At 35.5% G+C, this 17,759-nt stretch overlaps 1 protein-coding gene across 1 annotated transcript; it reads left to right on the top strand.

Moving 5' to 3' along the window:
- The first annotated feature begins 2,671 nt into the window (after positions 1–2,671).
- On the top strand, positions 2,672–17,000 carry LOC141909164 (uncharacterized). Its single transcript, XM_074799549.1, has 7 exons — positions 2,672–2,851; positions 3,098–3,741; positions 3,898–4,017; positions 4,085–6,428; positions 6,520–6,683; positions 16,371–16,876; positions 16,948–17,000. The coding sequence occupies exons 1-7, from the start codon at positions 2,672–2,674 to the stop codon at positions 16,998–17,000; spliced, it is 4,011 nt and encodes a 1,336-aa protein (XP_074655650.1).
- The last annotated feature ends 759 nt before the right edge of the window (positions 17,001–17,759 follow it).

The following is a 17,759-nucleotide window of genomic DNA, read 5'->3' as shown; positions in this document are numbered from 1 at the left end:
GTTTGACAGTTGAAATGATAAATTGTTTGACAGTTGAAATGATAAATTGTTCGACCGTTGAAATGATAAATGGTTTGACAGTTGAAATGATAAATTGTTTGACAGTTGAAATGATAAATTGTTTGACGGTTGAAATGATAAATTGTTTGACAGTTGAAATGATAAATTGTTTGACAGTTGAAATGATAAATTTTTTGACAGTTGAAATGATAAATTTTTTGACAGTTGAAATGATAAATTGTTTGACAGTTGAAATGATAAGACAGCTGAAATGATAAATTGTTTGACAGTTGAAATGATAAATTGTTTGACAGTTGCAATGATAAATTGTTTAACAGTTGAAATGATAAATTGTTTAACAGTTGAAATGATAAATTGTTTGACAGTTGAAATGATAAATTGTTCGACTGTTGAAATGATAAATTGTTTGACAGTTGAAATGATAAATTGTTTGACAGTTGAAATGATAAATTGTTTGACAGTTGAAATGATAAATTGTTCGACTGTTGAAATGATAAGACAGTTAAAATGATAAATTGTCAGTTGAAATGATAAATTGTTTGACAGTTGAAATGATAAATTGTTTGACAGTTGAAATGATAAATTGTTTGACAGTTGAAATGATAAATTGTTCGACCGTTGAAATGATAAATTGTTTGACAGTTGAAATGATAAATTGTTTGACAGTTGAAATGATAAATTTTTTGACAGTTGAAATGATAAATTTTTTGACAGTTGAAATGATAAATTTTTTGACAGTTGAAATGATAAATTGTTTGGCAGTTGAAATGATAAGACAGCTGAAATGATAAATTGTTTGACAGTTGAAATGATAAATTTTTTGACAGTTGAAATGATAAATTGTTTGACAGTTGAAATGATAAATTGTTCGACAGTTGAAATGATAAATTGTTTGACAGTTGAAATGATAAATTGTTTGACAGTTGAAATGATAAATTGTTTGACAGTTGAAATGATAAATTTTTTGACAGTTGAAATGATAAATTTTTTGACAGTTGAAATGATAAATTTTTTGACAGTTGAAATGATAAGACAGCTGAAATGATAAATTGTTTGACAGTTGAAATGATAAATTGTTTGACAGTTGCAATGATAAATTGTTTAACAGTTGAAATGATAAATTGTTTAACAGTTGAAATGATAAATTGTTTGACAGTTGAAATGATAAATTGTTCGACTGTTGAAATGATAAATTGTTTGACAGTTGAAATGATAAATTGTTTGACAGTTGAAATGATAAATTGTTTGACAGTTGAAATGATAAATTGTTCGACTGTTGAAATGATAAGACAGTTAAAATGATAAATTGTCAGTTGAAATGATAAATTGTTTGACAGTTGAAATGATAAATTGTTTAACAGTTGAAATGATAAATTGTTTAACAGTTGAAATGATAAATTGTTTGACAGTTGAAATGATAAATTGATCGACTGTTGAAATGATAAATTGTTTGACAGTTGAAATGATAAATTGTTTGACAGTTGAAATGATAAATTGTTTGACAGTTGAAATGATAAATTGTTTGACAGTTGAAATGATAAATTGTTTGACAGTTGAAATGATAAATTTTTTGACAGTTGAAATGATAAATTGTTTGGCAGTTGAAATGATAAGACAGCTGAAATGATAAATTGTTTGACAGTTGAAATGATAAATTTTTTGACAGTTGAAATGATAAATTTTTTGACAGTTGAAATGATAAATTGTTTGGCAGTTGAAATGATAAATTGTTTGGCAGTTAAAATGATAAATTGTTTGACAGTTGAAATGATAAATTGTTTGACCGTTGAAATGATAAATTGTTTGACCGTTGAAATGATAAATTGTTTGACAGTTGAAATGATAAATTGTTTGACAGTTGAAATGATAAATTGTTTGACAGTTGAAATGATAAATTTTTTGACAGTTGAAATGATAAATTGTTTGGCAGTTGAAATGATAAGACAGCTGAAATGATAAATTGTTTGACAGTTGAAATGATAAATTGTTTGACAGTTGAAATGATAAATTGTTCGACCGTTGAAATGATAAATTGTTTGACAGTTGAAATGATAAATTGTTTGACAGTTGAAATGATAAATTTTTTGACAGTTGAAATGATAATTTTTTTGACAGTTGAAATGATAAATTTTTTGACAGTTGAAATGATAAATTGTTTGGCAGTTGAAATGATAAGACAGCTGAAATAATAAATTGTTTGGCTAATCTTAGGCGAATTATTGCTAGATTGCCATATGATTTGAAAAAGCGCTGGCGTACTAAGGCGGACTATATTTCTACTTTTGAATGTCGCGAGATACGTTTGGAGGATATATCTGTTTTCGTGGAAAATGAAGCCCGCATCGTCGACCATCCTATTTTCGGTAAAATTGCAGATGGCCCCCGGGATAAAAAATTTCACGGTGTTGCTAGTTTGGGTAAACAGAAGAGTTGCGCTGCGAATTCTCAACAAGTGCAGAATGTTACCGTCACGCCACGATCATTGAACCCGAATAATAGCTCGTGCTTTCTGTGTAAACAAGACCATCTCTTGTCAAACTGTTTAAGTTTTAAAGACAAACTCATGCATGACAGATTAGCGTTTTTAAGAACCAACAATCTGTGTTTCAATTGTTTCGGCGTGCATCATCGGGCACGTAATTGTCGAAAAATGCCATGTGGCGTGTGTGGTTATAGACACAATATTCTATTGCATCGTTACACTCCTGCGCCCAACATTTCGCCTACTGATAACTCGCCTACGGATGTCGCTGTTCAACAGAATCGTACTACGAGTTCTTTCATCAAAAAGCCACGTGTTGCTGTTGGTATGCCGATCGTACCTGTCAAGGTTAAAAGAATGTCTAATGATTTATGCGTGATGACGTACGCTCTTCTCGATACGGGATAAAATTCAACATTCTGTTCAGAACAATTGCTAAGCGATCTAGGGTGCTGCTCGAGTGATAGGCGAGTTGCTCACTCCTTGTCTACATTGAACTTTTTGGATCGCGAATCGGTCTCTCTTGTCGCTGATCTTCGCGTTTATGATTTGGAGGAAAACTCAATGCTTGTTTTTAATGATATTTATTCGCAGCCAAAGTTACCAATTGATCGTAGCGATATTCCTAGGCAGGAGGAAATAGACAGATGGGTACACTTAGACGGTGTACGTGTATCACGAGTTGATGCCGAGGTGGGTCTAATTATTGGCAGTGACAACAGCTTAGCTTTAGAGCCAATTGAAGTTAGATCGAGTTCTCGCGGTGGTCCGTATGCGGTGAAAACAATTTTCGGTTGGGCGGTCAATGGTCCATTATGCACGAAGAATAATCGATCGCAGCCTAAGTCATGTTCAATCAAGTCGTGTTCAATCAAGTCCGACGAAAGTCTAAACAAACAGTTCGAGGTTTATTGTAACATGGAGTTCAACGATTTGAATACGAACAACTTATCCGGTATGTCGTATGATGATAAAAGAGCGCTAACTATCATGGAATCAACTGTTAAGCTGACCGACGACGGTCACTACGAGTTAAGCTTGCCCTGGAAACATGATAAACCGAGCTTGCCTAATAACCGCGCTTTAGCCAAGCATAGATTTGATTTGCTTGAACGTCGTTTCGATAAGGATCCTAAGCTAAAGGTCGAGTACACCGCATTCGTCGATAAGATGATTAATTCCGGGTTTTGCGAGTTGATTCCTGATGAAGATTTAAATCGCAATGATGGGCTCGTTTGGTACCTTCCGCATCACCCTGTATACCATCCACGAAAAAACAAACTCAGGGTCGTGTTCGATTGTTCGTCTAAATTTCATGGTATTTCACTCAATGATAATCTACTGCAAGGACCGAATCTAACTAGCCTATTGATTGGCGTATTGATACGTTTTAGGCAAGAACGAGTCGCTTTTATGGCTGATGTTGAAGGGATGTTTAATCAAGTTCGGGTAACTCCTTCTATGTGCGATGTTCTTAGATTCCTATGGTTCTCATCGAGTCACGAGATAGTAGAGTATAGAATGCGTGTACATTTATTCGGTGCTGCGTCCAGTCCTAGTTGCGCTAATTTTGCTATTCAGAGATCCGCGATTGATCCGCGACTTGTTTGGTGACGATGTTATAGAAACTGTGTTGCGCAATTTTTACGTGGACGATTGTCTGAAGTCTGTATGCTCCAATGAGTCTGCCGTTGATCTCCTATCTCATGTGATAAAACTTTTAGCGATGGGCGGCTTCAGATTAACTCAAGTATCTTCGAATTCGCGTCGCGTCTTGGAGTCTGTTTCGGAAGCTCATAGAGCTAAGACAGTTAAAGATTTAAGTTTTGATCAGTTACCTTTCGAACACGCTCTCGGTGTCTTGTGGAATATGGACACTGATGAGTTTTGTTTTAAAGTCAACGTACGAGAGGATGCAAGGAAAACGCGTCGCGGTATATTAGCTAGCGTTAGCACTCTGTATGACCCTATCGGTTTTACGGCTCCTCTAACTCTGCGCGTTAAATCGCTCCTGCAGGAGCTTTGCCGTCTTAAGCTTGGATGGGATGATTCAATACCCGACCGGTACGAAGCGATTTGGTTGTCATGGTTAACTGACATATCTAAGATCGAAAAGTTAGCAATCGAGAGATGCTTTAAGCCTTGCGAATTCGGAGAGGTTAAGTCGGTTCAGCTGCATCATTTTTCTGATGCTTCAGAGGCTGGTTACGGTTCTGTGTCTTATATTCGCCTATTGGATGATCGCGACCGTATTCATTGTAGTTTCGTAACGGGGAAATCACGAGTAACTCCTCTGAAGTTTACGACTATTCCGCGTCTCGAGTTAGCTGCTGCAACCGTATCGATTCGCTTAGATTGCATAATGACGAGAGAGTTAGACTTTGATGTTGATAAGACGTTCTATTGGACTGATAGCACATCGGTGTTGAAATATATTCGTAATGAGGATAAGCGATTTCAAGTGTTCGTCGCTAATAGAGTTGGCGTTATTCGTGAGCATTCGGAGCCTTCTCAATGGAACTTTGTTGATGGAAAGCTAAATCCTGCTGATGACGCCAGCCGCGGTTTAAGTATCGATGAAATGAATCGTGATTGTCGATGGCTGAAAGGTCCTGATTTCTTATGGAAAACTGAGGAATCGTGGCCGACACAACCTGATTTAGGCGTCGTCGAATCGTCGGACGTTGAGGTTAAAAGGTCGTCTAAAGCATGCGCGTCGTCGTGTAAACTTGATTTGGACAACGATGTTCTTATGAGCTATTTCGCACTATTCTCGTCTTGGTCGCACCTTAAAAAGTCCGTTGCCTGGATATTGCGTTTTAAGCGTAAACTTATGCGTCGTGATCATGGTGATGTTTCTAACGGTCCGATTTCAGTTGGTGAGCTCCGAGAAGCTGAGAGAGCAATTTTGTCTTACGTTCAAAGGAGAGCGTTTCCAGAAGCTTTCAACGGTTCCACTCTCAAAAAATCGTCAATACTCGCGCTGAGTCCCGTTAAGATTAATGACTTGTTGTGCGTAAGAGGGCGTCTTGGTCGTTCAGAGCTTTCCGAGTCATCGAAGCATCCTATAATATTACCGAAGAATGGTCACATCACTGACTTAATCGTACGGTTCTATCATGATATCTATGCACATAGAGGTCGTGAGTATACGCTTTCTAAGATTCGCTTGAAGTTTTGGGTTGTTAATGGTAAATCCGCTGTGTGGAGAACTATATCGAAATGTATAAATTGCCGCAAACGAAACGCAAAACTTTCACAACAGAAGATGTCAGATTTACCGCCGGGTCGCGTCTCTCCTGATAAACCACCATTTTCGTTTGTTGGACTTGATTATTTTGGTCCGTTTCTGGTTAAACGCGGTCGTGTGCGTGAGAAACGTTATGGATGCATCTTCACTTGCCTTGCAAGTCGCTCCGTTCACTTAGAAGTATGCCATTCCCTGGATACCGACTCCTTTATTTCCGGTCTTAGGCGTTTTATCGCGCGGAGGGGTCAGCCGGAGAAGATCAGAAGTGGCAACGGTACTAATCTCGTGGGCGGTCAGCGTGAACTGAAAGATGCCATCAATAACTGGAATCAAGACAAAATCCAGGAGTTCTTGTTGCAAAAGGAGATAGAATGGGAGTTTAACCCACCCGCCGCTTCAAATATGGGAGGTGTTTGGGAAAGACTCATTAGATCGGTTAGAAGTGTTTTGTGCGCGATTACGAAAGAACAGGTTCTCGACGATGAGAGCTTGTTAACCCTCATGTGTGAGGTCGAAGCCATTGTTAATGGTCGTCCGTTGACGAGCGTCTCCGATGATCCAACTGACTTGGAACCACTTACTCCAAATCACTTGTTGATTTTGCGTTCCGGACCAACATTGCCGCCAGGGAGTTTTTCTCAACGCGATTTGTACGTTCGTCGGCGCTGGCGTCAAGTACAATACTTGGCCGATATTTTTTTGGAGAAGATGGGTACGCGAGTACTTACCATTGTTACAAAAAAGACAGAAATGGTTCAACCCTCAGAGGAATTTCGTTGAAGGCGATATCGTTCTTGTCAAAGATGATCAGTCGCATCGATCGTCTTGGTCTTTAAGTCGCGTTATCGAAACTTATGCCGGAAGTGATAGTTTGATTCGAAGCGTTAAACTTAAAACAAAGTCAACCGAGTTAGTTCGACCAGTGAACAAGTGCGTTCTTCTTGAATGTATTACTTAGGGTTTACTAAGTAACTTAGTGTTTACCTATATGATGAACATTAATGTAATTGATGTACCTATTTGAGTGTTTCGTTGTTATATTGTTGTATATTTGTTTGGTTAAATCACATAAAGTGTTTAACGGTGCCGGGAATGTTGACGCCACGTTTCGGCTCTTGTAGTTTAAAGTTTGTATGGTTACTTCAGTTCGAAGTTTGTAACTTCATATGTCTGCATTGTGCTGCCACCTATTATTCTTATAATTTTTCGGCTTTTTTACGTCATTCTTGGTAGCCATATTTGAACGCAGCTGGTTTTTGGTTTAGCAATATCTTGCCAAAAAGGCTCAATTGTTCCGTAAGTTTAATTCAAGATAATTCGTAACTTTATTTATCAGTTGCATATTAGAAGTAAGTTTTCTGTATATTGAATCACAAACTTGTAAAGTTTCATTTCATATTGTAGAAACGTCTTTTCGTCTTGGTCGATATGGTCGAATAAAGTCAGTTTGGAATTTGAGAAACAAAATTCTTGGTTGTCAGTTGCAACAATATGCATAACTGAAGTAAAACCTAAATCAAGCAGGCTGCAGCTTGATGCACGCAATGTCTTCTTTAACCGATCAAGCGACTACGAAACCTTTACCAACATTGAGAATGAAGGGAGAGGGATTGCTATGTATATCCATGCGGAACTTAAACCCTGTCTCTCTCCTCTCGAGACAACTGATAAGATATGTTCTGAGCAAACAAGCGAGGTCATCTGGGTCGAGTTACCACGTAACAATGCCACAGACAAACCCACTCTAATAGGATGTGCCTACAGGAGTCCAAACAGTGATCATGACAACAAATATCACCAGATGATAGAATCACTAGGCACACTTGGCCACAAGTATAACATAACATAATACTCTGTGGAGACTTCAACTTGCCCGAAATTGACTGGACAAACAACAACTGCAGAACTACTGGATCTCATGTTTTAAAACAAATACTAGATGCTAGTATGAATGCCTTCCTAGAGCAACATGTGAAGGAACCCACGCACCACCGTGGTAATCAAAGAGAGAACATTCTAGACCTGGTCTTCACAAATGAACCACACCTAGTAGAGGAAGTTAAACTCCTTGCCCAAATCGGCTCAAGCCACCATGATTGTCTCCTATTCCACATTGAAAATGTCTGCAAGCCCCAAACTGCTATAAAATTAGGACGAAAAAATTATAATTGAGGAAACTACGAAAGCTTAAGACAATTCCTAATTTACTGGAAAATAACCTGGCTGAAATGAGTCTGGATGAATGCTGGGACCATATAAAAGAGAAAAATAAAATGCGCAGAGGCAGGGCACATCCCTCAATAACACGCACCTCGCTGGAAACAACATTCTCCACTATGGATGACTCGCAACGCGATGCGTAAAGTCAAGAAAAAACACGCGGCATGGAAAAGGTATCTAAAACATAAAAACCCTGAAAATTACAGAAATTACCAATAGCCAATAATGCAGCAAAAAGCGAATCCAGAAAGACTGTCAGAGAGTACGAAAAGAACCTGTCACATGAAGTGAAAAAAAGCCCAAAGGCTTTCTGGAGGTATTGCAAAAGCAAAACTAGAGTCAGAAGTAGAATTCCCGACGTACAGATACAAAACGCGGAACTGATAACTGACAACAAGCAAAAAGCAGACTCTTTCAACAAGTACTTTGCGGAATTATTCAATATTGAAGATGTAAACAACATTCCTGATCCAATCATTACAAGGGAAAACACACAAGCACTCGACGAGATAACAGTGACTCGCGACATAGTCAAGAAGAAACTGCTTGGACTCAAAGTCAATAAAAGTATGGGGCCAGACAACATCCACCCAAGAATCCAAAAGAGGCAGAAAACGAACTGGCTGGTCCTTTGACTATTCTCTGCAAGAAATCATTGAACGAAGGAAGAATTCCAGAGGACTGGAGGTCTGCAATCGTGACCCCAATACACAAAAAGGGCCCAGGAACAAAACTGAGAACTACAGGCCAATAAGCCTGACGTGTATAGCATGCAAGATTCTAGAATCAATCGTCAGAGATCAAATCATGTCCCACCTTGTAAAACATGATTTGATCTCAGAATCTCAGCATGGTTTTGTTCAATGTAGATCAACTACAACACAACTATTACAGACTCTTGAAGACTGAACAAAATCCAATGACCAAGACCTGGCTGTCGATGTGATTTTCTTAGATTTTCAGAAGGCATTTGACAAAGTACCACACTGTAGACAAATGAAGAAATTAAAAGCTAACGGTATCAGCGGAAAACCTTACAGATGGATTAATGACTTCCTGAAAGACAGAAAACAATCAGTCAACACTGAGGGCTCACTTTCAGACTGGGAGCGAGTAACAGATGGAGTGCCACAAGGTAGTGTACTGGGACCCTCCTATTTGCGATTTATATCAACGACCTACCCGAGGGAATGAGGAGCAAAATAATGATGAACGCAGATGATACAAAGATATACAGAACGATAAAAACACGCAATGATGCCATGCCATGGAACTCCAAGACGATTTGAGCAGGCTCTGCAATCGGTCAGAGAAATGGTTGATGCATTTCCATCCTGTCAAATGCGTAGTAATGCATATCGGGAAGAAAAACAACCGACACAACTACAGCATGATAGTCGACAACACCAACCACCAGCTCAGAGCAATAACCGAAGAAAAAGACTTAGGCGTGACAATCGACGAAATGTTAAAATTTCAAACACAGCATACCTCGGTTGTAAACAGAGGACATAGAATGACTGGAGTTATCAAGAGATCCTTTGAGCACCTTGATAAAAAAACGTTTAACCTTCTGTACAAAGCACTTGTTCGTCCAATATTGGAGTATGCGATTCCAGCCTATAGTCCCTACCAGAAGAAAGACATGATCACCGTCTACAACTGCCTACACGGGAACTACCGTATCATCTCCGAGCGACTTTTACCATAGAACCACAACCGTATAACTAGGGGACACTCACTGAAGCTGGCAAAATCCCGATCAAGGAAAAACACCCGGAAGAACTTTTTCAGTCAACGTGTTGTAAATAACCGGAATAGCCTAACAGAAGATATAGTTAATGCACCCAGCATTGACAGTTTCAAAGCGCGACTCGATAACTTCTGGCAACACGAACAACGACCACAGTAGCAGAATCCAGGCTTTCAAAAACTGTATTCCACAGCTGGTTTCAAACCTAGCAACAATCAACAAGCGACACAACGAGACAACCTAGAAATAGGCATATAATGCCTCCCGTTGGTTGTAACCGATACGATACGATACAATTACCCAACATGTCTCACGTAGCATAAAAACGGAATCCAAATCGCCATCAGGGACCAGGGAGGATGCCCGGGTAAAAGTCCCGTGCCCCGAAATGTACAAAATGGGGCATAATTTTCCGGTCTGGTTAGAGCGTTTTGAGAGCCACTGCACATTGTCCGGTGTATGTAGTAGTGAGCTTAGGAAACAACATTTACTAACGTACCTGGACCACGAGTCATACCAGGCGGTTAAAAACCTCCGTCTCGCCCCATCCCTGGATAACAATAGTTTCGTTGAGGGATAAAGGGCCGTATGTCATTCTCCGATTTCAAAATGATGTTGAAATCTCGAGAGCAGAAGCCCCAAGAAAACATCGGGAATTACGCGGATGCATTGACTCGCACGGAGCGCGTACCCAGGGGTTGATCACAGTTTGCAGGATGTGTTGGCACGTGACCAATTCTTGGCAGGTGTGGCGGTATCCTCGAGTGTTAGGGAGCAGTTGTACGTGAGTAATAGGGAAAGTGGGCTTTCAGATCAGAGTACGAGAGTACGAGAGTACGAGACACCACTCATCACCACAAGTAATTTTTTTCCTTATAAATGGGTGATAGAAAAGCATTCTTAGCAACAATAAATAACAGAATAAAACCAGCAAAAAAACAATTTGAAATAAAAAAGTTAATTGATGTTACAAAAGAAATTGAACATAAAATATTGAAATTAGAAAAGATAAAAACTAAATATGGAGAGAAAGTATCAGCGAATTAAGAAATAAAAATAAGTTTAGAAAAATTAAATTTTTTTTTGCTTTTTTCCAAAAATAAACACACTTTTTAATATAAAAGCGCTAATAAAATGATAAAATTGTTCAATATTAAAAGTGTGAGTAAAGTGTGAGTAAAATAATTTAGATTTTCAATGTTAAAAGTGTGAGTAAAGTGTGAGTAAAATAAATTAGATTTTCAACGTTAAAAGTGTGTGTAAAGTGTGAGTAAAATAAGTTAGATTTTCAATAATAAAAGTGTGAGTAAAGTGTGAGTAATAATTTTGCTAAATAAATGAAAGAAGAAATGGAATTTAAAATTGAAATAAAAGAATTGAATGAATTATTTTCACTATTTAACATTAAAAATTGTATCTCAGCAAAAAATTTAGTATATGGAAGACAATATGAAATTAATAATATTACTGTAATTAATCAAATAGTATTAAATAAAACATATTTAATAACTGAACTAATAGATACTTTAGATAATGGCGCCAAAAATCCTAAAATATTTAATACAGTTTTAAATTATAAAGGTAATTTAGATGAAAACATAATAAATATTCTTAAATTTCCTTTTAATGAAAGAGAAAGTGATATAATACTTTCAAAAGGTAATGATAGGATAGACTTAAGAATTGAAAAACGACAATTATATTATTGTAATTTTGATAATAAACAAATTATTTATAATGAAAATACATCAAATATTGAAATTCAATGTGATTTAGAAAACAATAATTCTTTTAAAGATATTGCAATTCAGTGTGATTTAGAAAATAGTAAATCTTTTAAAGATATCGCAATTCAATGTGATTTAGAAAATGAATTCAAAAGATTTAATCCTAATGAAAAAATTCATTGTTATTGCGGAGGTAAATATTCAAAATCACATTAATCAAAGCATTACCAAACAATTAAACATAAAAACTGGTGTAAAGAGTAACAATTCTACATTGAAAATAAATTAAATAGTCAAATAATTATTGAATTTAGTTAAATGATTTAAATATCTAATAGACTGTTAAAATGATAAATTGTTCGACTGTTGAAATGATAAATTGTTTGACTGTTAAAATGATAAAGTGTTTGACAGTTGAAATGATAAATTGTTTGACAGTTGAAATGATAAATTGTTTGACAGTTGAAATGATAAATAGTTTGACAGTTGAAATGATAAATTGTTTGACAGTTGAAATGATAAAATTTAAATTGTAAATTTAATTGTTATTTGATTTAATCATTTAAAAGTTTAATATTTTAAAAATGATTTTAAAATATTTAGATAAAAACAAGCAAATGTTGATTAATTTTCTAATTTCTTTCTTAAATAAATGGATGGTTTCATTCCAACTGGGAAAAGTGATTTAAAACATTATTTAGTTGCTGGAGGTTTAATTTTAGCTGCGCTTTACTTTTATTATGAAAATATTTCAAAAGATTTAATAAATGAAAATAATAAATTAAGCAAGAAATTAAAGAAGTTAAATACTAAAAATGGAAATACTAGAATTTAACTAGAATTGACAAAAAATACACTAAATCAACTGTCTTGTTAATCTTTTTAAATTTTTATTCAATTCTAATTAAATTCTAGTTGAAGTTAGTTTCAACTAACTTTAATTACAATTCAACTAAAATATAACTAAAATTTCATTATATTAACAAAGTTGTCTATTTTAGTTTAATCTTAGTCGTAGTTCAAAGTATTTCAATTTTACACAATAAATGAGATTTTTTTTTAAATTCTTTACTTTAATTTGTTATTTAATCATTCCAATTTATGCCCAATTTTATGATTTCTAAATCCTTTTTCCGTCTTGTATTTTTTACTACAAATTTCGCATCTTTTAATATTATTCATTCTATCTGAAATGTAATTGATATTATTTTTCAATTCAATATATTTTATTTTACAATCATCATAAAAATGAAACAATTGTTTCAAACTATAAACTGAAAATGAAAGTAACCCTGAAATCATCATAATTAATTTCATTTTCTCTTGATTTCTGTAAATAAGATTTAACAAATTTAATATATTTTCACTCATTTAATTAGAAAAAGATTTTAATAGATTAATTCACTATTTAATCTGATTCAACAACTTTCTTGTGATTATTACCGTTTTTATGATTATTTCCATTTTTAGTATTTAACTTCTTTAATTTCTTGCTTAATTTATTATTTTCATTTATTAAATCTTTTTGAAATATTTTCATAATAAAAGTAAAGCGCAGCTAAAATTAAACCTCCGGCAACTAAATAATGTTTTAAATCACTTTTCCCAGTTAGAATGAAACCATACATTTATTTAAGAAAGAAATTAGAAAATTAATAAACATTTGCTAGTTTTTAATTGAATATTTTATAATCATTTTTAAAATATTAAACTTTTAAATGATTAAATCAAATAACAATTAAATTTACAGCTAAACAATTCATCATTTCAACTGTCGAACAATTTATCATTTCAACTGTCGAACAATTTATCATTTCAACTGTCAAACAATTTATCATTTCAACTGTCAAACAATTTATCATTTCAACTGTCAAACAATTTATCATTTCAACGGTCAAACAATTTATCATTTCAACTGTCAAACAATTTATCATTTCAACAGTCGAACAATTTATCATTACAACTGTCAAACAATTAATCATTTCAACTGTCAAACAATTTATCATTTCAACGGTCAAACAATTTATCATTTCAACTGTCAAACAATTTATCTTTTCAACAGTCGAACAATTTAACATTCTAACAGTCGAACAATTTAACATTCTAACAGTCGAACAATTTAACATTTGAACAGTTGAACAATTTATCATTTCAACTGTCAAATCATTTCAACAGTCGAACAATTTATCATTTCAACTGTCGAACAATTTATCATTTCAGCTTTCCAACAATTTATCATTTCAACTGTTAAACAATTTATCATTTCAACAGTCGAACAATTTATCATTTCAACTGTCAAACAATTTATCATTTCAACTGTCAAATCATTTCAACAGTCGAACAATTTATTATTTCAGCTGTCAAACAATTTATCATTTCAAATGTCAAACAATTTATCATTTCAAATGTCAAACAATTTATCATTTCAACTGTCAAACTATTTATCATTTCAACTGTCAAACAATTTATCATTTCAACTGTCAAACAATTTATCATTTCAACTGTCAAACAATTTATCATTTTAACAGTCAAACAATTTATCATTTCAACAGTCGAACAATTTATCATTTTAACAGTCTATTAGATATTTAAATCATTTAACTAAATTCAATAATTATTTGACTATTTAATTTATTTTCAATGTAGAATTGTTACTCTTTACACCAGTTTTTATGTTTAATTGTTTGGTAATGCTTTGATTTATGTGATTTTGAATATTTACCTCCGCAATAACAATGAATTTTTTCATTAGGATTAAATCTTTTGAATTCATTTTCTAAATCACATTGAATTGCGATATCTTTAAAAGATTTACTTTTTTCTAAATCACACTGAATTGCAATATCTTTAAGAATTATTGTTTTCTAAATCACATTGAATTTCAATATTTGATGTATTTTCAATATAAATAATTTGTTTATTATCAAAATTACAATAATATAATTGTCGTTTTTCAATTCTTAAGTCTATCCTATCATTACCTTTTGAAAGAATTATATCACTTTCTCTTTCATTAAAAGGAAATTTAAGAATATTTATTATGTTTTCATCTAAATTACCTTTATAATTTAAAACTGTATTAAATATTTTAGGATTTTTGGCGCCATTATCTAAAGTATCTATTAGTTCAGTTATTAAATATGTTTCATTTAATACTATTTGATTAATTACAGTAATATTATTAATTTTATATTGTCTTCCATAAACTAAATTTTTTGCTGAGATACAATTTCTAATGTTAAATAGTGAAAATAATTCATTCAATTCTTTTATTTCAATTTTAAATTCCATTTCTTCTTTCATTTATATAGCAAAATTATTACTCACACTTTACTCACACTTTTATTATTGAAAATCTAACTTATTTTACTCACACTTTACACACACTTTTAACATTGAAAATCTAAATTATTTTACTCACACTTTACTCACACTTTTAACATTGAAAATCTAACTTATTTTACTCACACTTTACTCACACTTTTAACGTTGAAAATCTAACTTATTTTACTCACACTTTACTCACACTTTTAACATTGAAAATCTAAATTATTTTACTCACACTTTACTCACACTTTTAACATTGAAAATCTAACTTATTTTACTCACACTTTACTCACACTTTTAACATTGAAAATCTAACTTATTTTACTCACACTTTACTCACACTTTTAATATTGAACAATTTTATCATTTTATTAGCGCTTTTATATTAAAAAGTGTGTTTATTTTTGGAAAAAAGCAAAAAAAATTTAATTTTTCTAAACTTAATTTTATTTCTTAATTCGCTGATACTTTCTCTCCATATTTAGTTTTTATCTTTTCTAATTTCAATATTTTATGTTCAATTTCTTTTATAACATCAATTAACTTTTTTATTTCAAATTGTTTTTTTGCTGGTTTTATTCTGTTATTTATTGTTGCTAAGAATGCTTTTCTATCACCCATTTATAAGGAAAAAAAATTACTTGTGGTGATGAGTGGTGTCTCGTACTCTCGTACTCTGATCTGAAAGCCCACTTTCCCTATTACTTACGTGGTTCAGCCACAGTACCTATCGGAGGCTATGTCATTGGCACAGGGTCATGAGACCGCGCAGCGCCTGACTGAGAGACACGAGTCCAGACCCCCTCGTCGACATGTAAATGAGGTGAAGGCCGGTAAGACGGATGAGCTACTTTCGGAACTCGTGGGCCTCCTCGAGGGTTTGAATGTCCGGATGGACGGTTAAGAGTCCAGGGTTAACACACAGACTCAGGCCAACTCCCAGGGGAGGGACAACACATGCTGGCGGTGTCGAGAACCGGATCATACAGCGGATACATGTCCGCAGGTTACATGTCATACATGTTCTGGTAGAGCTCATTATGCCAGGAACTGCCCCGGGAAGCAGGGAAACGATTACAGGCAGTCCTCCAGGGGCAAGGGAATCGCCGCCAATAGAGAGACCCTCCACATATATGATGGAGAAATATCTGCCTCCACACCGTAGAATCCGGAAACATGTTCATTCACCCGTTAACGATTCCGTACATGATTGAGCCCAAATTGTAAATAATTCAAAAGTTGTAAATAGTTCACTAGACCCTTGCGTAAGGGAAATTGTTGGGAACGAAATTTTTGGTGGAACCGATACGACAGGTCGTACCTATCTGGAAAAGCAGGCAACTTCAAATGTTTTAACTCCTTACCCAGATACCTCACTGTCGGTCGGTCAACCGGGTGATGGAATTTCGGATGGTTCTCCTCTGAGGCAGAAGACAGTTTCAAATATTTTACCTCCGTACCCAGATAACTCTCTGTTGATAAAGTCACACGAAGATAGGTCGTAACCACAATTACAACTGACCAGCCAGATGTGTCAATAGGTCCGAGCTGCCCCGTGGCTGAGAAAATGATCTGTCGTGTCGATTAAAGAGACACTGGGCTTTACTGCTCTGGTATTCTTAATGGTTCAACACGTACGTCTATACTCTTAGACACCGGTGCCTCAGTGACTTTGTTGAAAACCTCTGTCTGGGAGAAGAGTCGTAGGACCGATCAGGGAAATCTGCTGCCAGTCGACTTCGAATTAGCCACTGCCACGGGTGCGAACATGAAGGTTCATGGGGTGGCCAAGGTAGAGCTCCAGTTGGGAACCTGTAGATTCATGGTAATAGCCGATGACTTGGCTCAGGAGTGCCTGCTAGGAAGTGACTTCTTTGAACAGAATGGTTGCATTATTGATTACCCTGGAAGAGTTCTTGAGTGTGGCCTTACCCATGTACCATTGGAGACCAAGGATGCACGACCTAGTTGCTGTCGTTTGTTCCTGACCGAGACTTGTTATATTCCGGGAGGCCATGAGGTCGTGGCCACTGCGTATTTCAAGCAGAGATGTAGTGTAAATAACAATTTTGTTGGTATGGTTGGTATGGAGCGGAGTTTGTGGGTATTTTCTCGCCTATCGAATCAGTCAATGTACTCACTGTGTAAGACACTTCTGGTTTGTCAGAGACGGAACTGCTTCAGTCACAGCAGGATCCCCATGATTTAAAGGGTCTTTAAATTTAAAACCAACTAAATGTCGATAGTCTCGAGATTTCGGAGGGTGATCGGGAGGATTTGAAGAGGGTCCTAGCGCCGCATCAGGGTGTATTTTCTCGGGGGAATTTGATATTGGGAGGACACCCCTCATTAAGTTTGAGATCGATACCGGGGAGCAGAAGCCGATTAGGCAGCATCAACGACGTCTGCCGCCCCATTACAAGCAATTTGTTGAGGGGTACACTGCACTGAACTGTGTGACCAAGGTCTTATATGTGATGGCAGTTTGCGTCTGTGCTGTGACTACAGGAAATTAAACGATGTCTCAACTAAAGACAGTCACCCATTGGGGCGAATAGATTCTACCCTCGAGGCACTTTCGGGATCGCCATGGTTCTCCTCTCTGGCTACTGGCAAGTGCCGATCCAAGAATGTGACAAACCAAAAGCAGCTTTTTGTTCTGAGAACCGTTTGTGGGAATGGAATGTTATGCCATTCGGTCTCACAAATGCTCCGTCATGTCTTTGGCTCTTGACAAGGTGTCATGGAAAACAGCCTTGATCTACCTCGATAATGTCATAGTCCACTCTGCGGATGTGGCGTCCCACATTTCTAAGCTGTCAGAGGTATTCGATTGTTTCAAAGCAGCAAATATGAAATTTAAGCCAATAAAATGTCACCTCCTCCAAAAGCGGTTAAAATTCTTGGGCCATGTCGTGAGCGGGAACGGAATTGAAACTGACCGGGCAAACATTGACAAAGTCCTAGGTTGGCCAGCCC

Source organism: Tubulanus polymorphus, chromosome 7 (genome assembly GCF_964204645.1).
Source record: "Tubulanus polymorphus chromosome 7, tnTubPoly1.2, whole genome shotgun sequence".
Taxonomy (NCBI): domain Eukaryota; kingdom Metazoa; phylum Nemertea; class Palaeonemertea; order Tubulaniformes; family Tubulanidae; genus Tubulanus; species Tubulanus polymorphus.
Note: the sequence above shows the minus strand (reverse complement) of the source record. Positions and strands in the feature narration are given on the sequence as shown.